Genomic DNA, 25,729 nt, shown 5'->3' with positions numbered 1-25,729 from the left:
TGGTCTTTAGCTTTCCCTAAATCGGGGGTAACATTTAAAAAATAATAAACCCAATGTTTTATTGTTACGCTAAATTTTATTGTCCCGGCCCCATCTTTAACGTAGGCCCCCTTAAAAAAAGAATAAAAAAAAAAAATTTTAGTCCCCCCGAAAGTCTTTAGGGCCCTTATATTTGTTCCCCCAAAAAAATCTAAACTGGGGAAAGAATTTTAATTTTTAAAATAACCCATGTTGTTTCTGAGAAAGAACATTTTTAAAGTTTCTGTTTTTACAAAAGGGGCTAAGGGTAAACTTGTCGACCTCAATTTGGGAAGGGGACATTTTTGGGACCTTTTGGCATTATACCAATGGCAATTATTCCAAATATTTTTATTTCCCAGAAAACCAAACAATTTTCTATTCCCTTTTTTTATTAATATAATCTATTTTTAAAGTAAGAAATCTCAGGACAGGGTCATTTTTTGACTTTGAGCCATACTTTATTTTAAAGTTTTTAGAAGAACACAAGTTGGTTACATGAAAAAAATTTCTATGATAAAAGCCTTTTTTCAAAAAAAAAGCCTAAAAAGGGCCCAAAAACACGTTTTTAATGATTTCATTTCCATTAATTTCCCCGTTTTAAAAAAATCAAATCACAAATTTCAATTTCATGTACATTTTATTTTTTAATTTTAAAATTGGGTGCCCTTTTTTAAAGTTAAATTTTTAAACCCCTTGAAGTTTTTTAAAAGTTGAAATTGTTTTTTTTGTGTTTTTAAAATTTTTGGGGCCCCAAAACCCCGGAAATTTCGAATTTAAAAATCAAAATTTTCGTGAACCCGGAAATTTTGATAATGGGCCTTTTTGGTTTTTAATGGATTTCCCCATCCCCATTTTTTAAAATTTTGGGGCTTTTCCAAAGATGGTTTCAGACCCCCAAAGGGAAATGCCTTACAGCTTTGGTTTTTAATGTTTGGTGGACTTAAGTTCAATAATTTTCCGCATCCAGCTTGGTTAGGGTTCAATAATTATGTTCAGTGTAAAATTGGAAGTATGACCTTTGTTTAAAATTAAAAGGTATAAACCCAAGAAAATTCGTGGGCACGGCCCAGTTTCCTCTTTATGTCACCATTTTCTTGTGACACCCCCAAAAGCGAAATTTGGGAAAGCTATTTTTTTTACATGATTTTTTGGGATTTTTTTACAGGGGAAAACCCTGTAATAAATTGTTTTTTAAACAAAAACCGAAAAAGTTCATCTTAATGGACGACTTTGCCCGTAATAAAAATATATAATATTAATATATTACAGTGAGTAACAGCAAAATTCAAACTTCTGTATACTAAAACGTAAAACATGTTTTGAAATAAACATTAATATTTCTATGTTTAGATGATGAATATCGCTTCTAAACAGTTGCTTATCGTTGACATTTAAATGTTTCATATTAACAAAGAATCGTGATTATATAAAAACGAACAATAATCAATATGAAATGCATGGTTATTTTGTAATATGGTTTATATAACTTCGTTTTGAAATTGTAATGGTTTTGAAGAATATTTAATTTTTTAGAGATCTTCAGCTTTTTACATTGATCATCATGATGATCGTTCATCAATCATTATCAATCATCATCATCATCATCATTAATCATTAATCATGAATTAAACAAACAACGTTTAACCAAAATTACATTTAAAAAAATTGGATTTTAATTTTTCTAAAAAAGAAGTTTAAAAAAACATTTTACTTTAAAAAAAAAGGTGTCCCCAATTTATAAAATTTTTGAATTTTAAAAAATCCCCCTGCTTTTTTCCAAGAAAACCTTTTTTAACATCTATTCTTGTTTTTGCCCAAAGAACACGTGGACAGGAAGAACATGGGTAAAACTCTTGATGACCTAAAGATAACTATTAGATAACTAACAGATAACTAAAGATAAATATTAACAGATTAAATTTGATGACCCTACATATAACTATAGATAAATATTTACAGAATTTAATTGATGACCTACAGATAACTATAGGATAAAATATTACAGATTAATTGATGACCTACAGATAACTATAGATAAAATATTAACAGATTAATTGAGTGACCTACAGAATAACTATGAGATAACTACAGATAAACTATAGATAAAATACATATAACTATAGATAACTACAGATAAAACTATAGATAAACACACTTTATAAACTATAAGATAACTACAGATAACTATAGATAATACATATAACTATTAGGATAACTTACAGATATAACTATAGATAAATACATATAACTACAGATAACTACCAGCATAACTATAAGATAAATACATATAACTAAATAGATAACTACAGATAACTATAGATAAATACATATAACTACAGATAACTACAGATAACTATAGATAAATACATATAACTATAGATAACTACAGATAACTATAGATAAATACATATAACTATAGATAACTATAGATAAATACAGATAACTATAGATAAATACATTTAACTATAGATAACTACAGATAACTACAGATAACTATAGATAAATATTACAGATTAATTGTCAATTGATAAATGTGCACACATACAAATAACTCCAGAACTGCAATCTGCGGACTAATGTTTTTTATGATTTCAAATATAATTTTAGGACCGTTTTGTAAAGTAGGCCAACAGGAGATCACAGAAACTTCGCTTATTAGAATGTCAACACCAACACGCACTATTAGAAAACTTTCCACAGTCTAAAACATTAATTTTAATATATCCCCTTTAAACCCAATACCAAATTAATTTGTAAAATCACCCAATTAGTGAATGTATACATTATTTAATTTGAACGCTCCATGAAAAGTTGCCAATAATTTTTTGAAGATTTGCTGGGGTACTTTTTTCTTTTCTAAACGTTACTGTATGGCCTGCTCCGAGCAAAAATTTATTTTAATCATGTTGCATTGTTTTATTTTCGTGGACAACCCAATAATTATTATTTTTTACAATTAAAGAAAGATGTTCAAACACATCTATCAAATACTGAACAATTAATAAACCTTAGTTATTGATCTGAAAGAATTTGTATGAAGTTTTCCTTAACATGGGTAACTCTTGCTATGGGCAGTTTTACAAGTTTGTTTGATTGGGTTTTACGCCTTTATGGGAAAACGGGGAAATCATTAATTTTTGGCGGGCGTTCCAGCTTTATTGGGGGAGGGGAAAACCCCCCCCGGTGTTCCTTCCCTGCATAATTTAAGGCAGAAAAAGGCACCTTGTTTTTAAAAATAAATAACGTTCCGTTTAAACCTTTGCTGGATAAACTTATCACTGGGAAAAATCCAAAGTCCCCCGTTTGGGTTCCCAAAACCCAAAAGCAGTGAGGGGGGAAATGGGGTTTTAAAATCTATCGCAGTTAAACACAGTTGGGGAAAAAAACATCTTTTTCTGTGAAAAAAGGCATTTTTCCCTCATTTTTTACACGCTGCCATTTTAAAAAGAAGAAAGACAATTACAGGGAGGGCGATATTTTAAAACGGGGCAGGAAATTGGTCCCTTGGTTTTTACCCAAAGGAAATAAGCCAAAAAACAATTAAATTTTTTTTTTAAATTTTTGATTCGACGTAAAACCATATCCATTCTGAAAACTATCATTATTTTGATCATTTTGTTGTTGTTGTTGTTGCTGCTGTTGTTGTTGTATGTTTGTTTTACTCCCTCTTTTTCTCTTTTTTGAAAGCTCTATTCTTAATGGAATTCTTAAAAACCCTGTTTTTGCCCAAATTTAAAAAGAATGGGAGAGGAAAAAAATTTTTTTTTTAAAAAAATTTTTTTGGTTTTTAATTGGGTTTTTTGAGATCAAAAGCACCTTGGGCTTGAAAAATTCAACATGTTAGCTTTTGTAAATTTCCCTAATCGGGGTTTTTAAAACAAAAAAATTTTTTAAAAGTTTTGGTTTATGGGTTTTTTTGCTCAAGGGGAAACGGGGTTTTGGCTTGATAAAAAGTGGAAAGGCTAGATTTTTTTTTAAATTTTTTTTGGGTCGTCAACCCAAAAATTTCTTTGATTTTTTCTTAAAAAAAACCTTCCCCCTTTTTTTTAACTTCTTTTTTTAAGGGAATAAAGGAAAATTTTGGGGGTTTCCCCCTTTTGATTAAAAAGGGCCTAAATTTTTTAAACAAATAACCCAAGGGGAAGTTTTTTTTTTTCGGATTTTTGTAAAAAAACAAATTTCCAAAGGGGGAACCAAAATTTTTTCCCGGTTTTTACCCAAATTAAAAACAAGAAATTTTCCAGCCCTTTCAAAATTTGGAAAAAATTTTTTTGTTAAAAAAAAAAAAAACCATTTTAAATTTAAAAAAAAGGGTTTTTTAAAGTAAAAATTCAACTAAAATTTGGGCCCTTAAATTTATTTTTAAGGGAAAATTTTTTTGTTTAGGATTGAAATTAAAAAAAGTAATGGAAAATTTTAAAAACATTTGGGTTTGGGGGGGATTTTTGAAAAATTTTCCCCAAAAAAAAAATTTTCCCCAAAAAAATCAAAAAATAAGGGAATCAAAAGAAATTTTAAATTCTTTTAAATTAACAACGAAATTTTCCTTCATTCCCTTGAATTAATGGGGCTCTTTCCCAATTCAAAATTTTTTTTTTTTAAATTTTTTTAGTTTTTTGGAAAATACAAAATTTTGGTTAAATTGGCCGGTATAAAAAGACTAAAAATTTTTCAACTTTTAGTTTTAAAAAATTTCCTATTTTTCCTTCAAAAAAATTTTCAAAAAATTTCCCCAAAAGATCAAAAAATTCCCGTTTGATTATTCAAAAAAGGTCCGCCTTTATTTTTCTTTTTTTGTTAGTTAAACCTTTTGGAAACACGGAAAAAAAGAAAAGGGCCCCTTGCCCAATTTTGTTTGGGTCCTTCGGCCCCACAATTAAAAAAACCCCCGGGGGGGGGTTTTGGGGCCCCCGGGGGCGGGGGTTTCAAAACCGGAAAACCCAAACCGCGTTTCCCTTGCCTTTTTTTTTTGTCCATTGGTTGCCCTGTTGCCTTGGCTTAAAAAAAACCAATTTTCAATTAAAACCGGGGGCAAATTTTGGCTGGGGACAAACCCAAACCACAAAAGCCCTTCATTCCGGCCCCCAAACAAAAACCAGGGGCAACCGGCCTTTTTAAAATTTTTTTGGTCCCCTTACCCTTCAAAAATAAAGGTTTTTCCAAAAAATTCCCCTTTTATTTTTAACCGACCGGTTTTTAAATTAATTTCATTTTTTTGTTGTTTTCATTTGGGTACCGAATTTCTCGTTTTAAACCGTTAGCTTACAATTTTTTGTTGTCATTTTCCCAAAAAAATTTTTTAAAAATTCTTATGGTTTCAAGGGGAATTTAAAAAAAAAACCAACTTTTGGTTCAAAATTTTTTCTAAAAACCCGAAAAAATTTTTTAAAAGGTTGATTTGGGAATTTTTTTAACTTAAAAAAGAAGAATTAAAAAAAAAACCTTTTTTAACAAAATTTTTTAAAAAATTGGGAATTTTTGTAAAATATTAAAATTAAAATACAATTGGGAAAAAAGGGAAATTTTTTCATAAAAAGAGTTTTCCAAAAAAAATTTTTACTTAAAAAAAGTCGTAATTTTCATATTTTTAAAATTTAAAAAAACAAATTTTTCTGTTTAAAATTTAAACTTTAAGGCTTTTTGGTTATTAATGGTGTATTTTTTTTTTTCTAGGGGAAAACCAAAACCCAAACGAAATTTTCCCTTTTTTGTCCCTTTTCAAAACAAAAAGGGTTTTTGGCCTTGTTCCCATAACCCCCTCCCGAATTTTTTTATTCATCGTTTAATAGAATTGCAATTTAAAAAGTAATTTTAATATTCACCTTCCAAAAGTGACCCCGAGTTGCCTTAAAAACAAACCCAATTTCCCCTTTTGGTAAAACAAAACACAGCCCACATACCCCTTTAAAAACTTTTTTTTCCTTTTAAAAGCAAAAAGTTGGAAAACCAAAAAAAAAATTTTCAAACTTTAATTTTACTTTTTTTTTTTTCATTCCAATTTTTAATTTTTTAGGGCAAATTTTTTTCATTCCGGAAAAAATTCCTTTTTGCCAAAAATTTTTTAAAAAACTTTTTTCTTTGTTTTTAAATTAATTTTTCTTAAACCAAAGAAAGAAAAAAGTTAAAAAATTTAATTTTTTAAATTCATCCCCTTCCAAAAAATTTATAAAATGTTTAAAAACCCCAAAAATTTCCCCCCAAAAAAATTCCATCCCCTTTGGTATTTAAAAAAACCAAATTTTCGATGGGAAAAAAATTTTCTATCGGATTAAAAGGTTAAATTTTTGGAAAACTCGTTTTAAAAATTAACCTTCCCATTTCCACAAAAAAAAACAGGTTCACTTTTTATATACCCCCTTTTAAATAATTTTTTTCCCAAAAAATATTTAAAAAATTACCCAAATTTAAATAATTATATTACCCCAATGGGAGTACTAATTAAATTTTTTCCATAAAAAAAATTTAAAAAATTTAATTAACAAAAAGCTTTTAAAACAAAAGGGTTGGGAAAATTTTAAAAAAAAACAAAATTTGAATTATTTTTTTAAAGGGTTTTCGGTTTAAAATTCGGGAAAAAAATTGCCCAAATTTTTAAAATGCTTTGGGCATTTTTTTTTAATTTTTTTCCCTTCAAAAATTTTTTTAAAAGGAAAAAAAACGCCCACATTCCCTTGGGCAAAACCCTTTTCTGTTTAAATATAAAAAGGATTACCCGTTTTTCTTAAAATTTTTTCCGAAAAATTCAATAAGAAAAGGTTAAATCCTAAAATTTATAAATTTTTGGGTTTTTGGGATTCGCCCATACCCCCCCTTATTTATGTTTAAAAAAAGTTTAAAAACCTTTTGCCGGTGGTTTAAAAAGGCCAAAAGGTTTGAAAAGGGACCAAGCCCTTTGTTTGAAAAAAATTTGTCTTTTTTTTTCCCCCCCCCATTTTTGAATTTTTACCCATTATGCAGGTCTACCCAAATAATTCCTGGGAAAAAGAAATTTTTTTATTAAACCCCCAAAGGAAATGTTTTTTAAAAATTGGGATAAAAAAACACCCCTTTTTTGTTTGTTCCAAAAGCCCGCCCTTTTTACCTTTAAAAAAATCGAAAGGGAAAAATAAAGGGAAAATGGGGAAAATAAAAAACATTATGAAAGCACAAAAAATATAATGTAATTTTATTAGGAAAATTTTTCAAAAAAAATCTTTTTTAAAAAATTAGTAGGTTTACAACAATTTAACAATCATAGTCAATTCTAGTGCAATATGATACAAATCAAGGTGAATCTGACCTAAACATTTGGTCCCCTGCTTCCAAAATAATAAGGGGCCATCAACAGGCCTGTGTTAACTAGGTGAATGGGACCTTTGACCAATTGTGACCTTTGACCCATTGAACCCAAAATCAATTGACAAGACCAATGCCCCTGTGAGGTTTGAGAGTCAACGGCCCATGAGTTGTCGAATGATTGGTCGGAAGCTGTTTATAAAAGATCAGGGTGACGTTGACCTTATCTATTTGCCAGGACCAATATAACCGTGAAGTTTGAGGGAGGAGGCCCATTGGTTGTCGAGTTATTAGTCTGAAATCGTTTTGATAAAAGATCAACGTGTCCAATCTCCATACCAAGTTTGAAGTTCCTAGGCCAACAAGGCTTAGTTGTTGATCAGAAACTAATAACTCGACAACAAATGTTCTATGACATGAACTTCTCCCTCCCAATACACAAGTTATTATAACATAAACAATCTATATCGAAATTAACAAAATTGAAAAAAAGAAAGAAATGAATTGAAACATTACCACTTCCTCTGTTGAGAATTATCAACCGGCGAATGGGATACACTTCAAGCATATCTACCTCCCACCACGCAGTATCCTCAGTAAAATTTGTATGCATACATGACCCTTTCCTGAAGTCTGGATTCCACAATCCATCGGTCGCTAAAGTTGCTTGATAATGTCTATATGTTGAGCTCTGGCGTGCTGGTCTATTAAATGCCTTGCTAAATATATCTACGAAATAAAGACATACGCTTACATAACAGACTAGATCAATCAGCTGATACCCCGTAAATCGCTTTGACACAAAAGAAGCCTGACCGCAGATGGCGACACAAAGAAGTCATTTTTGGGGTGAAATCTTTAAATGAAGCTAAACGTGATAGGCATCTGTTGTTACAACTTTGGTTACCCACGGTCTATATTCCGTACATTACCTATATAATCTAGGTATATACGGAATATATACAGTAGTTAAACGACGATGCTGTGTTTAGCGCTGCACCACTCTTAGTTGCCACCTTTCTAAATTTAAAGTCAATCCCTTGTAGTGCTCGCACTATATCACGGTCAGGAAAAGTGACTGATTAACAAAGGAGGATTATTAAAAAACATGAAGGTATAGTGAGAGTTCTTGGACATTGAACTTCTTGTGACCATCTATCTATGCTTTAAAGTATCCAGTCAGTACATAACACGATTTTTGGGATATACAGAAGGAAAACGGATAGAGGTAACATAAAATGGGACCCAAAAAGGGGGTTATAGTTAAAAAGCCCGGGGTTTCCCCCCCGCCATTTATGTCCCACGTATTGGGAAAGCTCCCCCCCATAAAACCCCCTTTTTACTTTTCAAAGTCATTTCGCTATTTCTGACCGGGGGGAAATCCTCTTTTTCATAAAAACCGGGAAAAGGGGCGAGAAAAACGTGGGAAGGAAAAGGGTAAAGTTAGTCGGCCCTCGGGTAAAAACGCAACAGGGAAAATTTTAAAAAGGGATAAATTTTTCAAGGGGTTTTTAAACAAAAACATTTTTTTGATAAAATGACATCTGATTCTTTTTTAAACAATTTTTTCACTATATCAAATTTAAATTATTTAAAAATTAAGTTTTTTGTTAAAACTTTTTTTTTAGAAATTTCTTTTGTTCATTCGGGAACTGATATCAATATTTTTAGTGTTGATTATTGAAATCATTGAATATTGCCGAAGTCGGTGCGAGGGAGATGAGGTAAACTTTCTTTTTTTCCCCCAGTTGGGAAATTTTGAAATATTTTTTTTCCCTCCCCAAAGGCCCCATTGGTGTATAAGGAGACAAAATTTAAAAAAAAATTAAATTTAAAAATTTGGGCCCCAAACAATGGCTATACAAAAAAAAAGACTAAAGCTTTAATTTAAAACCCTTTGTTTTTGGGGCAAAGGGGATAAAAAATTTAAATTGAAAAACAAACATTTAAAAAAGTTCTTTTTATTTTAACAACAATATTTAAATTCAACAGTTCAGCAAATATAAATACCAAATGAACAAAACTCACTGAGATATGATGTACAGACCATGTCTGGCACCCATTTCCCAGTTTTATCACAGATAAGGGATTCTTCTGTAATATTGTATAACTTGCTGCTAGTAGTGGTTGATATGAAATTTTCATGACACGAAACTGTAGCACGTGCAGGAAGTTGTTCCATGTCAGCATCAACGTCGGCGTTGTCAACTTCCGGAGCTATACATTCTTTAGAAGAAATAAAAAATCAGTATTAACTGTTGTAAACACAAGCGCAAAACAGCAGACAAGAAGCACACTTACCTGTTGATTACATTTCTAGAAAAAACCTTTATCTGGATAAACTATTAAAATTTGGTAAGCCGAATGGAACTATTTCAAATGCATAATTTATGCTGTAACGACTGATATAGTTGCCATTATCCATTATAACGATACTTAGGGGACACGGAACTTTAGGGTAAACATGGTGATGACTAAAGTGTGATCGCCAGTCCAAAAAAATATTCGTTATAACTGTCAACAAGTTTTTTGTTTGTTTGTTTTAATCCAATCACTTGATTGAACAGCATAGCTTTTACGCATTCTGATACATATAGAAATTACTTCATGATATTTGACTCAACCCTTTTAGCCTCTCATAGTCATTGCGTATTAAAAGGCTTAATTCTCTAAGCGATCAATATTTTTTGTTATTTTCGGTACAGTTTTTGTCAACGAAATTAAATAATTTTCATGGGATAGCTCATTTTATTCGCTCATAGACAGAATTGGCCATGGGAAATTATCCTTGCTAATTGAAAGACATATAGAGTAACTTCTCACCTTTGTAGCATTCTGGCATGGAGCTCCATGTTAAGTTACTCGTGCAATAAATCTTGTTTGAACCAAGAACGAAATAACTCTGATTACACTGAATAGTTTGAATACTGTGAACGATAAACATATTTCCAACCGGCTTTCCGTTGTCTACCTCCGGATAGGAACATTCTGTAAAATAATGTATATTTAGCCTGAAAATTTTGAGTAAATCATCAAAACGATTATTATGTGGCAACATGTACAATACAAACTTACTTTCATCAAGATAAGATATGTTGTAATAGATATACCATTTTGAAAATGCACAGGGTTAGATAGATACCGAGCGAACTCGAGGCTAAACAGTGTACGAATAAGAAGCGATTTAATAAACTTGAGGCTAAAAATTGAACAAACGCGAGGCAAAACATTGAACAAATTTGAGGCTAAACATTTCAAACAAACTCAAAACAAAACATGGTTCGATCTCGAGGGCTCGTCGCTAAACATTGACCGAATTGGGGATCTGGAGGCTGATGATTGAACAAACTGGAGGCTAAATATTGACCAATCTCGAAGCTGAGCATTGAACGAATATGAACCTTAATTTCTAGCGAACTGTTGCTCTAGAGAGGTTAGATCTATTGTGAATATTTGAAGCTGTTGTTGTAAAGCTGCTCTACAGAATGACCGCTCTGCAGACCTTGCATTGTATTTGTATAGTCAAAATGAAATTTTTTGAACATTTCTGTACAAGGGCGTTATAACTTATTGTTTCTGATTCTCTGATAAGTAGAATCGTACGTTGTGTATTATTTACAGAAGTTATCGACCACATAATTGAATCTGACATTTTATTTTCAGAAACTTGTTAATTTTCATTTCCGTCACTTTTTGTCTTGTTATTTTAGTTCGTATAGTGCAAGTCAATTAAAATCTTTGTTTGTTTTGAAAAATACAAAATTGAAACAATAGCTCAGACGCTTTCATACTTCCCTTTTTATATATACATTAGTGTAAAAGTATCGTCAAATATTTTGAGGTTAAATATGTTTTGAATTATATCATTGTTTCTGAAGTGTTTTACGGAAATTCAAACATCACTCAATAGGAAACCCTAGTAACACAGCCCTGTCCTCAATCGTACAGTGTCCTTTTTGGACAAAGTAACGATATTTAACATGTTTTATTGGGAAACTCGTTTCACGTTTAATTCCCTTGTTCAAGGGAGTGAAGTGACATTTTAGTGTCCCAAACAGAAAATCGTACGATCGAAAATGACTATTCTTACGATCGATAAATTCGAATCTCTAAGTCATATTTACTAGTAATATAAATGATATTAAGTAACGAGAAAATCATTGAAAAAGTCGAAATTCGAACCCATGTCCGATACTCTTCGTATTATCGATACTTATGGGAATATCATCGAAATATGACCTTTAATTTCGTATTATCGAAGCATTCAGATTATGTTCGAATTATCTCAACATACACTTTACATTCGTATGATACCTGACCTAGTCTCATGGTTATATGATTTCGCTTTATCGATACACGACACTTTTGCTTTATCGATGCAACATATACCTTCCCTTTATCGATACATGACATACACTTTTTTCTTTATCGAAACATGACATACACTTTTTTCTTTATCGAAACATGACATACACTTTTTTTCTTTATCGAAACATGACATATACTTTTGCTTTATCAATACATGGCATATAATTTCGCTTTATTGATACATGCCATGTACTTTCGCTTTATTGATACATGACATATAATTTCGCTTTATCAATACATGACATACACTTTTTTCTTTATCGAAACATGACATACACTTTTTTCTTTATCGAAACATGTCATACACTTTTTTTCTTTATCGAAACATGACATATACTTTTTTTCCTTTATCGAAACATGACATATACTTTTGCTTTATTGATACATGCCATGTACTTTCGCTTTATTGATACATGGCATATAATTTCGCTTTATTGATACATGCCAATTACTTTTGCTTTAATTATCGATTTATTGATAAATGGCATATAATTTCGCTTTATCAATACATGACATACACTTTCGCATTATTGATACATGACATATACTTTTGCTTTAATTATCGATATATGACATAATAATATCGATACATTGCTTTTTCAAACAAGACATATACAATGTACATGTACTTTTATCTGATTTAATGTATATTCTTAGTGGTTATCGATACATGAAAACACCTACTTCAGAGTAGAAAGTTATATACCTGGAGTTGCGATTGCGCCTTCATTTTCATTTTCACAATTTGGCATATTTTTGCTCTGCGGAACCTGCAAAATGAAGAACTTAAGAACTTATTTAAATCAATTGTCGTTATTATATTCGGTCGCACCAAATATTATATTACCATTTTTGACTTGTCATAGATTCAAACGTTAGTTTTCGTATGCAAATAAATTCGTTTGCAATGTTCAGCTGGCTGATAATTTGGGAATCAATTTTTTTGTTCAGTATCTTTCTGGAATAATTTTGGTCCAGGAATAGATATATATGTCATATCTGAAGATTTAGATTGGATAACCGCCCATTGAGCCGAGTTGCCGTCTATAGGCGGGTACTAGGGGGACTGGTATTCCAACCTGAATAGCAAACAAATGTCAACTATTTTTTCTTGCACTCTCTGCCATATTCTGCCACATTTAAAATGGTTTACCTCAATAAAGTATTATTTTCATGGAAATTGATATAATTTAATTTTTTCAATAGCGTATTAATTTACAACTTTATTCATAACGGTAAAATGGTGTCATCCTAGGCACATAGTTTCATTCTAAAATGTGCTGAAAAGACGCTATTTTAACGCGGTTCATACTTAATGCGCTAAAATGATGTCTTTGTTTAACACTGGACACATCTGAAATTTCCGGCCTAGGTAAAACAAACGGGAACACCAGTCTGATATGCAATAAATAATTCACAGTGGGTGCACTCATCTACTTCCTATGCTCGCAAGAAATGATACAATATAACGAGTGCTTATGCTCGCAATAGATAATGGCAGACATCCTGGAGGAAGAGAGAAAGAAAGATAGACCGTGACTTACAAATCCCTTCGGCCAGACATAGTTATGTGGTCAAGGTTTCCGAAGTTGATGGTGAAAGTAAAACTCACTGTCCCTTCGGAAGAGAGAGTAGAAGAATCGTATGAGATCAAGAAGGGAAAATACCAAAACTTGGCAGACACTTGTAGAGATAGAGGACATTGATCTTCCCAGTAGAGGCTTTCCATCACAGTCAGTTTGGAAAATGTTGGGAGCAGTGGGCATTCAAGGAGGACCCCGGAAAACCGCAGCACATGCTCTTGGCAAAGCTGCAGAAAGAGCGTCCAGTTGGCTCTGGCTAAGACGCAATGAACCAACCTGGCGGCCATCGTAGACGGTGTAGTACCTGATCAACACTACCTGCCCCACCATCTGTTCCGAGATAAGGGGCGAAACATACAGTGACAGATGGATACTCGGCTGATGACGTCTACGTTCATCAGTATATCTGTTTTCACATCATACACACTGATTTACTGACTTACAATTTCTTGCATACAAGACTGGTGCTTCCGTAACTTTTACCCATGCCGGAAATTTCATCTGGGGATCCGGTGATGGGGTGCTAGATGAATCGCTTGCTATAAAATGACGTCATTTTAGCGCATTTGGAATGAACTATAGTCAACGAGAAACATTTTTTTCGTATAACTTTATTACTGAAATATTTAACTCGTTGACTGACTGGAAGCACAAAATTTTACACAACCCGTATATATACTCATTTAATACCCTCTGCATGCATGTATTTATTCAACACAATCCAACACATAACATACTTACCGTGAAAATATCACTGCGTTTTATATAAACACAATCGCCTTTTGCCTCCTGTGTACTATTTAAGTCTTTAAAAAGTTGGCAAAATAAATTCTTTCTTCTGTAAATAAGCCCGGCACAATTTCCTCTTACTGCACACTGAGACACGCACTCGTACAAAGATAGTCTTGATATGGGGGTTAATTTAATACTATCCGAGCTGCCAACACAAGTATTAAAACTGGTGACATGAAAATTGAGGCATGTATCATTATTCCGAAAATTGTAGCAATACGCTGCACCAAAAACAAAAATTAAATAACAAAACATCATTTCTGTAACTCCAAGCTCCATCTCAATTGTAAGTGTAATATATAGCGCCACTCGAAACACTATATTGACGTAACCCCTTTTATACACAGTGTGTAACGATTTATTTAATTCGTTTTGAAAAAAGTTAAAAGGTGAACATTGCTTCATTTGCGAGAAAACTTTTCGACGAATAAGTAGACAAAAATGTTCACAATAGTGGTTGTTAAAGAATATTTTCATTTATTTATTATGTCTTAATTTTGTTTGTCAAACTTCACTATAGTAGATGACTTTTTGTGTCACGCCACCCATGACGGCGTACACACTGAAAAATAGGAGAAATGTAGTTCCTATTTGTTTCACCGTCGGCACCCTATTTGTGAAAATTAAAATTGTACCCTTTTTATACAAGCACGGGTCATTTTCTGCTGAAAACAAATCAGTATTGGACAGAAATAAAATTAATGTTCATTCTAGATGAAAGGAGGTACATGTATGTAGTAGTAGAAGTATATCACGGAATACTTAAATGTTAACCGAAGTCGTTTTTGTTATTATGCGTATAGTTTTCAATAACATCAAGTCCAAAAGAAGATATGTTTTGCCGCGCCAACCGCCTAAGCATGTTCTTTTGGTGGTTTGATTATGTACGATACGTCTTGCGTGATATCTTCACACAAATCGCAATAGAAAGTCTGATATACAAAATGATAATATGTGAAATTCATAACAAAAAAACTCTCGTATATATATGTCTTCTTGAATAATATCACAAATCGGTTCTACGTAAATGATGTATGATGACATATACTGTAATATATATTTGCTATTCACCCCGCGTTTCCCCTTAACTAATCACCATAACATAAATAACAACATGCAAGTTTTAATACTTCAAAGTTTATTTTCCGAGCTCTATGAGTTCCAACAAAACAAAATAACAATCTATAAGAAGATCCTTACAAACAAAAACGTATGCACAAATGCTGTGATCAATGAACTACCATTACATAAAAAGATATTTATTTTTCAATTTCCTGTGACTCGTTTTAAAAAGAGACTGTCATTAATATATCAGTTTTGTTGTTGATTTTGCTGTTGTTGTTTTGTTCACAGTTGAAACATAGATTCGTGTCATTGTCTCAGATAGGCATTTCCTCCAGTTGTTTGTATTTTGAATGGTTTGATACAAACAGATATCGTCGTCGAAGTCCGAACATACATGCTCCAGTGATCGCCATCAAAATTGCCGTGACTGCCAAGCTGAAGAAAATAATAGTTTTATGTAACATTATAGGCACATAAAGCCGTAGAAATGATTCTTTTTCTTCTTTAAAAAAGGCAAACATGTGTTTAATAGTATTTTAATAATATATTGCCTGCCATCTGATTAAGTGACCAGAATGTAATATAATTTGTATTCAAAGTAGCAAAATAAAGCTGATATTTTGACATCTTTTCAAAATTCTAAATCATAATAACGTTACTAATTATCAAAAAGCAACAGGAGCTAAGATGGTTCATTCATATGGCCAAAGAGTAACTTTTATCAAACTATAACAGGGAAAAAATATATACAAAAATTGGAAATAAAAACAAAACAAAAACTTTTAAGGGCTTTATGGGCCTTTATTAATTTATCTTTTTTTCCAGACAAGTCTTTTTTTCAAAGATGATATTACCTTGGATTTGCACGACGATTTTGTTAGATGTATTTAAATTTGAAATGAATTTTAATGTCGTTAAACTGTACATGTAATAGGGAATTAATATGCCAAAATTATCATTATAAAAGCATAAAAGTTGTACTTAAAACAGATAAGAGAATCAAATAATTACACATATATATCTGTTTTGCATGCAACAAAGTGCAATACGCATAATAATTTCATAATAAATATATTTCGCAGAACGTTAATCAATTCGAATTCGTTTTTTAGGTCACACCGACCCTGCAGTGGTCACAATTGTGTAATCTTTCCACCTTCACTAATGGAAAGGAATTCATTTCATGAGAGTTAGCTATCCGGCTAGCTAACGGAAACTCATTGGCCCTACTTAAGTACACATTCGTGCCTGAAATAGTGCACGGAGCTAGGGCTCCTCAGGTCTTCCTCCACGGGAAAAGATTGCAAGAATATCACCTTGTAACCTTTACAGTGTGACTTAAAATCCAACAAAACAAAACAAAGAAACCTTGCAATAATATTTGAATAACTTTGAAGCCAATGTTCTACAAATTGTTACAAAAAATATTGTGTACAAAAACAAAGGAAGTTTAAAGCTGTACGACTCCAAAAAGCATGCTATTTTATAAAGTCAACAGAAAATGCTTTATTTTCAAGTCGACAAAAATACTTAGCATAAATGCATTCAGGAATTTTCACTTCACAAAAATTACATAAAAGTTTAAGTATATGCAAAAATAGTTCGTTTACCGTTACAGAGTAGAAATACGATGATAAAATTAGTATTTTAAGTTATATTTTGCATATCACCTCTTAAGTAGTATATGAATTGCGAATATATACTTTATACATAGAGGATATTAAATGAGTGTATATTTAATATAAAATTAATTGAATAGTTGAATTAAATAATATTTTGCTCACCAGAGGCTCACATAATATAATTTTATCCAACTCGTTCAATAAATTCAATTGTTAACCTACGCGCATTAAATATCCTCTGTATATATGTCTTAAACTCGACTTAAAGATTTCTTAATTCTATACACTTAAGCTGTTTGCGGCAGCTTTAACACAAAAGCAACAAATGTACATTTCTATTACTATAGTCATAATGTTCATGCAGTGACATACTTACAGGATTGCAAACAATAAGTTTATGATTTTAGAAACATCGTTTCCACCAGGTGACGCTGTTGCTGGTGACGGTATGGGCGGGGCAGTAACAGTAACTACCCCGGGGGTAGCTAATGTCGTAGTTTTTAGGGCGTCAGATGATTTTAAAGGTAATAGTGTTGATTTTATGTTGTCATTGGCTGTTAACGCTGAGTCTTTGTCCAGGATAATTCCAGGTTTTGCCTGCAATAAAAGAATAAAAGTTTTATTTTATTAGAAATTGAGCTATTATTTTTATCGGTAGTATATTTGTTTGTGAATTGATTACATTCTAAAAACCTAAATTCAATAATACCGTTTGTTCAGCGGTGACGCATGAACTCAAGAAGCCGCCCCTAAAACGGAACTCTTAATTATATAAATTCATGTGCGTTAACAGACACGCTTTCGTTAAAACTTAGATCCAGTTATGACAATAATTTTCGAAATTTTAAAAGTATATATCACCAGCTAAAGGTACATTGTATATTCTATTTACAATGGCTATTGTCATATTCATCGGTCATACAACTTAAAAGTTCAAACAAAAAATAACCTTTAATGTAATAGAAAACAAATATTGTGTAAAAGAATAGGTGTTGGTCTTAGATCGATGTCGAGTGGTAAAGCATTGTTTTCTATTGTCAACCTCGCATTTTAGAATATCATGTTTGTTGATGTATAATTTCTAAAAATTAACATAAATGTAATAAAATACGGTATTTTATAATGAATAATATGTAACCGTCAATTCTTTATTTCCGGGAGTGTCGCGCGCATCATAACACGTAAGTTGCCCAGTGATGATCAAAGCGACGACCAGAAAATAATGAACAATGACACCTGCAAAGTATATATAAAATGATAATTAAACATATAATTGTGACAATGCATTTAAGAAACAATATTGCATTGTTTATCAGTTATTTCCACGCAGAGGAATTCATGAAATTACAAGGAATCACAAGTTTAAAAACGGTACGATTCCCCTCAGACATATGAGCAAAATTTATTACACAGAAGAAACATATTATTTTCTATTTTCGTATGTCATATATATATAGGCCCATGAGTATGTCTAGTTCAGTAAGTATGTTTAGGCTCTTGAGTATGACATGGTCCGTGAATATGTACCGAGGTCCATTGGTGTGTCTATAGTTTTTCTACATTTTCATACTTCCTCACATGAAAGAATCCAATTAAAGTCCCTGTCGGGATTCGAACCCACAGCGGCGAGGGGCAATTGGTTCGAAGTCAACGACCTTAACCACTCGGCCACGGACGTCCCATTTCATACTCATTATTATGTTTAAACATAATAATCAGCCTAAACATACTAACGAACCATGACATATTCAACAGCCTAAAATAAAACTTAGCTTGGACATACTTACGGACCATGACATATTCTACAGCCTAAACATAAAAATTAGGCTAGACAAACTAACGGACCATGACACACTCACAAGCCTAATACTCACGGGCCTAGAAGTGACCATGGACCTATATATACTCCCATTCCTAGACATACCAATCTTGACACACTCTCAGACCTAGACATACTCACGGGCCTAGACATATCCGCCAATATTGATAGATTGTATACTCACGGACCTACACACTACAAGCCTGGACATACTCACAGGCCTAGGCGTTGTAGATTAAGACATACCAACGGAGCTAGACATACTTACGAACCTAAATGTTTGAACTGGCCTAAATATACTCACATACCTAGACATACTCAAATACATAGACAAACTTACATACATCGACATACTCACGGGCCTAGACGTAGTCATGGGTCTAGCAATTGTTACGGGCGTAGCATTTATTACACCCCTAAAAATACTCAAAGACCTAGACACACTCCCGGACCTGGGGATGCTTACAGGCCTTGTCATACTCACATACCTAGACATACTCGTAGACCTTGACATACACATGAACCTTAGCACACTCGAGGACCTAGACATACTCGTAGACCTTGACATACACATGAACCTTAGCATACTCGGGGACCTAGACATACTCGTAGACCTTGACATACACATGAACCTTAGCATACTCGGGGACCTAGACATACTCGTAGACCTTGACATACACATGAACCTTAGCATACTCGGGGACCTAGACATACTCGTAGACCTTGACATACAAATGAACCTTAGCATACTCGGGGACCTAGACATACTCGTAGACCTTGACATACACATGAGCCTTAGCATACTCGGAGACCTAGACATACTCGTAGACCTAGACATACTCACGCACTTAGACATACACGATAAAACTCAAAGCTCTCATGTTCTATTTAGGATCAGACAATACACATTTTTAAATTTTATACTGTTATAACAAAATCATAATAAGACAGAAAATTATAAAGATATCATGAAACAAATACTTCAAATACTTTTTTCGCTGATATTCCCTCAACATGAATATTTATTTTCAATGAAAGTTGGAGACAAAAATCACTATCAAACAAATTGATTTTCTGTAAGTACGTGATTTTATTAAACAAAAACCCTCCCATCCTCCTTCCGACTGTACTTCAAACGGTTGAACTTGTTCTTACTTGTTCAATATGTGTTTAGTTATTCGAGTTAAATCAGAACTGTTAAAAGATAACAAAGAAATGATAAAAAAAACTCCTTTTTTATTTTTGTTGTTGAAAATTTCACCGTGACTACGTGATTGGAAGGTTAAGGTCAAATTTCCGTTACCAAAGAGAGACAGACTAATAGGACCTCTCTCAAACAACTTGTTTTGACGACATGAAATATTTATATCGTATTAAAGTTTGACTCATTTGTCTAGACGATAATATCTAGTTAACAGGATTTTCATGTAGTGTCGTGTTGAAGTGATTATTTTACGAATAAATCACATACATAATGATTACTAATTAATGCAGTTTACGTTACTTGTACGCTTAGAATATAATAATGATATGCGCCTTTATTTCTTGGGTTAAAGGTCACTTATAGTCGTACACCGACTCTCCAAATGTTACTGATAGCGGAGGGGGCCTGCATTGCCGAGTAGTTAGGGAAGCTAACTTCAAACCACTTGCGTCTCTGTGGGTTCGAATCGCGTCAGGGACTTTGGATTCTTTCATCTGATGAATGTGTCCAGCTAGCTCACAGACGGCCGATGGTTATAGCACGGGTCTTCATATGACCTTGACGCTATCGACGCAACATTAAACTCAACAAGAGAAACTCGTATCGAAAGCCTAAATGTGTCCAACCCAGCATTATTTCATGCATATCTGCACACATCAGATGAAAAATTATACTTTTAGTCTATAACTGAACAACCTAGCTGGACAACCACCTCTTCACAGTTAATTATATATTTAACATTTGCAAACTATTCAAAAATTGCACAATTGAAAGTACTTACCCATAGTCAAAATCCTTATACATCCATGGTAATTTAAATCATACTTTTAAACTATGTGTACTAGTTTCGCACATGTGACATGATATTTATTTACCCAGCGATCAGATTAGATTACCGCTATGTGTGTTGTGAACATTACACTTTAATTTAATATACTCATTCTGCAAAACTGTTTTAATTTACACTTTATCTGATGTGCATGAACAGTTGTAATTGATTGCAGTTCATGAAATATTTAAATATAAAATGAATTCTTTACGAACAAGGTTAACTATATATGGCGCTACATTTTGTTTAGCAACGATTAGTGTTTGAAGAATGACTGATGCTACATAAAAGTATTTCATAATTATAGTGATATAAATAAACATTTATGTAAGTTAAACATTGGTTAATCGCAAGTATATTTATATTAAAGATTGATTGACATTCACCATTTAAGTGTTTAAACTCACTATTATAGGATGTACACAGATATTTCAGTTTAAATTTATTTCCGTTATTTAGATAGGATCAGATATAATCAACTCAAAACTGCTTCCGAGATTGACAATTTGGATTCATTTGAGTATTGAAGGTTCAAATGAGCCGCGTCACGACAAAACCAACATAATGGGTTTGCGATCAGCATGGATCCAGACCAGCCTGCGCATCCGCGCAGTCTGATCAGGATCCATGCTGTTCGCTATCAGTTCCTCGTCCTGTTATATGGTTCGTAAGCGGTCAAATTCCACAAGCAAGACTGTTTATTTTCTTTCTTTAAACTGACTTTATTTGTTTTTATTTAATATTCTAAAGCGTGTATAGTATAGATTTATTAGGCTTTATATTATAAAATTGCCATAATGATAATATAATAAAAAGTAAAATGATCTTCGTTAATATTTCGCCATAATTATCATATACAATAACTTTTCTCTACCAGTCCTTCATTGAAACCAACAACAACAACAACAACAACAACAACACACGAACAAAAAAAACAAAACACAAAATCAACAACACAAACAACAACACCACCACCACCACACAAACAACAGCAACAGCAACACAAACAACAACAACAACAACAACAACAACACACACAAACAACAACAACAACAACAACAAAAATCTTAGAATAAAAAAACAAAAGGTCATGGTCGTCGTTCCTGTTTTCTGCACGTACGTTCATGTATAGATATTAAACTTTACCAGTTCAATCAATGACCAATGATCAAGAAATACAATACTCATATAATGATTGAATTGATAAGTATATAGTAGTCTGTCTTATGGATCTAATAAACAGCCAGAGTACTGTTTTGTAAAGGTCAAAGGCTAACACATATGTATACCCCTACTAACTATCCGTCGGCAAACTAGCTGTATGGCGAGCTTTGTTCTGTGAAATTGCCAACCATGGTCGACCATTTGTGATGAGAATTTCGCAAATGCATAACAGGAATAATTTAATACGAGATCATTCGAGAACCCCGGAAACAAAAGTAAAAAAATTCAGACTTCAGTTTTGATTGAGTCTGTTCATGAAAGATAATGCAAAGTACGTGCAACATCTCTCCGGCCACTCATGAAAGATAATGCAAAGTACGTGCAACATCTCTCCGGCCACTCATGAAAGATAATGCAAAGTACGTGCAACATCTCTCCGGCCACTCATGAAAGATAATGCAAAGTACGTGCAACATCTCTCCGGCCACTCATGAAAGATAATGCAAAGTACGTGCAACATCTCTCCGGCCACTGAGCAAGTACGTGCAACATCTCTCCGGCCACTGAGCAAGTACGTGCAACATCTCTCCGGCCACTGAGCAAGTACGTGCAACATCTCTCCGGCCACTGAGCAAGTACGTGCAACATCTCTCCGACCACTGAGCAAGTACGTGCAACATCTCTCCGGCCACTGAGCAAGTCAATCTTCAACAATCAATGGTTCCGAAGTAACAGATTGTACGTGAAACCGTTTTATACCTATAAATGACTTCAAATTTAAAAACTGCGTTGTTTGTCACGTAATATTTGCAAGAGTCGTTTTCTTAAACGGCGCAAAATATAAATCAAATATACTAGACACGTTTATAAGATAAAATGTTCCCTCATATACAATGACCCAATTAAGATAAGGAACGTATATATACATATGTATTATTCGACATAGAAAAGTGATCAACATGAAATTTGAAACGCTCGTTCTCCTCGTCGGTATTCTTATACATACGATAGGTGGGCTATTTTATTTAACTGATGAAATAACTACTTAATTCTTATATCCTGGTCGTTTACCGCATTTTACACTTTGTATTTAAATGATTTAATTTTTCCTGAATCCACGGTGTTCCGTTTGGACAATCAATACTTTTTATTTTACCCTTACCAGCAATGAACGATGTTACAATGGTGAAAACACAATGGCACGATGACACGATGGTGAAATCACGATAGTATGATGGTGCAATTGCGATAGTACTGTACGATGATGAAAACGCGCATCATCGTACCAATGCGATTTCACCATCGTTCCATCGCGTTTTCACCATCGTGTTTTGACAATCATACCATTGCGTTTTCACCATCGTACCATTGCAATTTCACCATCGTACCATCGTGTTTTTCACCATTGTACCACTGCAACTTCACCATCGTTCCATCGCGTTTTCACCATTATGTTATCGCGTTTTCACCATCGTGCCATCACCTTTTCACCATCGTGCATGATATCGCCTTTTCACCATCGTACCATCGACATAAAATTTTCACCCTTGTGTCATCGCCTTCTCACCACTACTTTAAATACATTGTATACCTTTTCTTTTAATGCAATGAAAACCGAAGTGTGTGTCTCGAATTAAGATAACATTACCATTGTTCAAAAAGTAATAATGAACCCTCTTGAAGGCATAAATACTCCCAAAGTAAAGTGTTATAAATTCGAGTGGTGGGGTTAGGAAATTATGGAATGATTCTATGGAATATGTTTGAGCACAAGAAATCATTGTAACATTTTATTTTATCTGACAGCGGCCGATGATTCAAGATGTCTTGCTCATCATGGGACATGTCAGGAAGACAACCTCCATTGCGCCGGAAGTTACGTCAGCAACATGTGCTCTGGACATGCTTCCAGACGATGCTGCACACCTAGAGGTGCGTGCTTGTTGGTTTATTTGTTATGCTCGCAATATAAATAAAAGTTGTTCAACAAAAGTTCCGGAAAAGAATTTTGAACAAACTTTGATGCTTGAAATGTTTGCCAATATTTCATAAGATGTCAGTCTATGTATAGACACCCAAAGTCTGTCCGCTTTTTCAAGAAAAAATCTTTCCATACACTCTATTGAGGAAAACATAAGGCATAGCAAACGTGTATTTTTGATAATGCAGATTAAAACAGTAAATCAATCATATAGATCTATCTATTTAGGCAATATTGACTGCACCGGTGGCACACGGTATTCTGCTACAGGCACCGGGTATTATCCGAGCAGCAGTGCGATAGAAGGCGGGTTTGTGGATATGCGGGGACATAAGCTTGGAACGCTTCAGGTATTGTGACGATTACCTTATCTTCTGTCTTGAAATTTCAAATAAATCATACATTTTGCATGAGAGCAGCCGCTGAGCAAATATTTAAAACACTTTATTTATTTTGATCTTCGCTGAATTCATAGTTTGATCAAAGGAACAGTAAAAGTCTATAGAAAAGTAAAGTCTTACTTCATTTATTGGCTGATATTGAAGAAATTCTGATTCCAGGATTACCTTGCTGGACACTCTAACATAGTTACTGTTGCTATGGATAACCATGCCGGAATTGCTTACGACACACCAGTGTGCATACCGGAAATGAATCATCGGTATGGAAGGTTCATTGACTTCAGGGTAAGAAATCTTATGATTTCATTCGAAGTACCTTCTTCACAAATGTGAGTAGATAAATACTTCTGGTGAGTCTGCTTCTCTGTACAGAAGACATTGAAAATACTTCTGCAGCCATAGATCCCTGCATTTAAATACACATTAAGCCTCAGAATAGAGTATTTTCCTTCTTTAGAAAGAGCAAATATGATATTTTAAGTTTAAGTAATGCTTCTAGTGCTTTCAGATGCTTATCACATGAAGAAAGGAACGATGAATGTGCAATTATTTGTCATTAAAGTAGTAAAATGTAAATAAAGTAGTATTTTGACTTTCATACAAAAAACAAAGTCACAATTAATGTACTACTAATTATCAAAAGGCAACAGAGGCAAAAGATGTTTCAGGTAAATGGCAAATAAGTCACATTTGAGAAACACTTAATAACAGGAAAACAGACAAAAAAATCCAGATATCTTTCTTAAAAATTGATTTTGATAAACAGATCTTTTTTAACTTGTATGATAATGTAGAATACATAATTATATTGTAGAATATAGAATTCTTTGCTGCCGTATTAATTTGATCTCTAGCTATACTGTGTTTATAATACAGTTATGACATATTTACTTCAAAAGCTTGATATATCTAACATTCTATATTACTTATAGGTCAGGGACACCGGAAGTGCCTTTTATCACAAGGGTCATTCTAGGATTGACATCTGCGTCCGAACAGAATCCGATTCTTTCGATAACACAATAAATGGACCACTGACATTGGTTTTCTATTAAATTTTGAAATGATTATATATATGAGATAAGTAAAAGACAATAAATATGTTTCATTCTAAGTTTTTCATATGAAAACATGTACCTAATTATCTAATCTATTTTCCTTTTTAAATTTCATTTTCTTCCCTATTCCCTGCTCCGCCCTTTGTACCTTAATTCCTGCTTATGGCATGTTTGTGTGGGTACATTCCGCATAAACGTTGAAATGGACGCCGCTTTTCTTAGTTGAGCTATATACTATTTTTTTCAAAGCTTTCTAGCTTTTCTTACATTTTTATATTCCCGTACATTTACTGAAAAGGAGGCATGTCTGTAGTGAAATAGTTAGACATATATATTTATCTATGTATTATAAACACGTACGTCCAAATAACCAGGTGCATTTAATCGTAATACATGGCACACATAATGGCATGGAATTGTTTAAGCTTGCAAGAAATACCATTGTAATTTCGTTTATTTAATAATCTTAGAATTTTACTCCATTTGTTTTAACCTTTTACCTCATATATACGCAAAACAACGCACTTTCATCCCCTTTTAGGCCTCA

At 33.0% G+C, this 25,729-nt stretch overlaps 2 protein-coding genes across 2 annotated transcripts; one reads left to right on the top strand and one right to left on the bottom strand.

Moving 5' to 3' along the window:
* Positions 1 to 2,991: 2,991 nt before the first annotated feature.
* Positions 2,992 to 20,813, bottom strand: LOC132760089 (uncharacterized). The gene is made up of 9 exons (XM_060751986.1): positions 20,531 to 20,813; positions 17,865 to 17,962; positions 17,103 to 17,323; positions 13,989 to 15,539; positions 12,371 to 12,434; positions 10,120 to 10,284; positions 9,325 to 9,522; positions 7,813 to 8,025; positions 2,992 to 3,011 (listed from the first exon to the last, which is right to left on the bottom strand). The coding sequence occupies exons 4-9, from the start codon at positions 14,514 to 14,516 to the stop codon at positions 2,992 to 2,994; spliced, it is 1,188 nt and encodes a 395-aa protein (XP_060607969.1). The 5' UTR covers positions 14,517 to 15,539; positions 17,103 to 17,323; positions 17,865 to 17,962; positions 20,531 to 20,813.
* Positions 20,814 to 22,614: 1,801 nt separating this feature from the next.
* Positions 22,615 to 25,238, top strand: LOC132760091 (uncharacterized). The gene is made up of 5 exons (XM_060751988.1): positions 22,615 to 22,753; positions 23,549 to 23,674; positions 23,952 to 24,073; positions 24,284 to 24,409; positions 25,057 to 25,238. Exons 1-5 carry the CDS (start codon positions 22,702 to 22,704, stop codon positions 25,177 to 25,179), a joined length of 549 nt encoding a protein of 182 aa, XP_060607971.1. The 5' UTR covers positions 22,615 to 22,701; the 3' UTR covers positions 25,180 to 25,238.
* Positions 25,239 to 25,729: the final 491 nt, after the last annotated feature.

This window comes from Ruditapes philippinarum, unplaced genomic scaffold (genome assembly GCF_026571515.1).
Source record: "Ruditapes philippinarum isolate M1 unplaced genomic scaffold, ASM2657151v2 ctg1277_1_1_1_1, whole genome shotgun sequence".
In the NCBI taxonomy this organism is placed as follows: Eukaryota; Metazoa; Mollusca; class Bivalvia; order Venerida; family Veneridae; genus Ruditapes; species Ruditapes philippinarum.
The sequence above is the reverse complement of the archived record's forward strand: the minus strand, read 5'-3'. Positions and strand labels throughout refer to the sequence as shown.

Bases quoted from the DNA above. Each gene is read 5' to 3' on its own strand.
- LOC132760091 (XM_060751988.1), top strand. From the start codon at position 22,702: ATGAAATTTGAAACGCTCGTTCTCCTCGTCGGTATTCTTATACATACG. The intron at 24,074-24,283 runs GTATTGTGACGA...TTCTGATTCCAG, and splicing joins ATAAGCTTGGAACGCTTCAG to GATTACCTTGCTGGACACTC. The intron at 24,410-25,056 runs GTAAGAAATCTT...TATTACTTATAG, and splicing joins GAAGGTTCATTGACTTCAGG to GTCAGGGACACCGGAAGTGC.
- LOC132760089 (XM_060751986.1), bottom strand. From the start codon at position 14,516: ATGAAAATATTCTTTAACAACCACTATTGTGAACATTTTTGTCTACTT. The intron at 12,435-13,988 runs GTAAGTATGTTA...TTCATTTTGCAG, and splicing joins AACGCAGTGATATTTTCACG to GTTCCGCAGAGCAAAAATAT. The intron at 3,012-7,812 runs GTAATGTTTCAA...TTAATTGTTCAG, and splicing joins AATTCTCAACAGAGGAAGTG to TATTTGATAGATGTGTTTGA.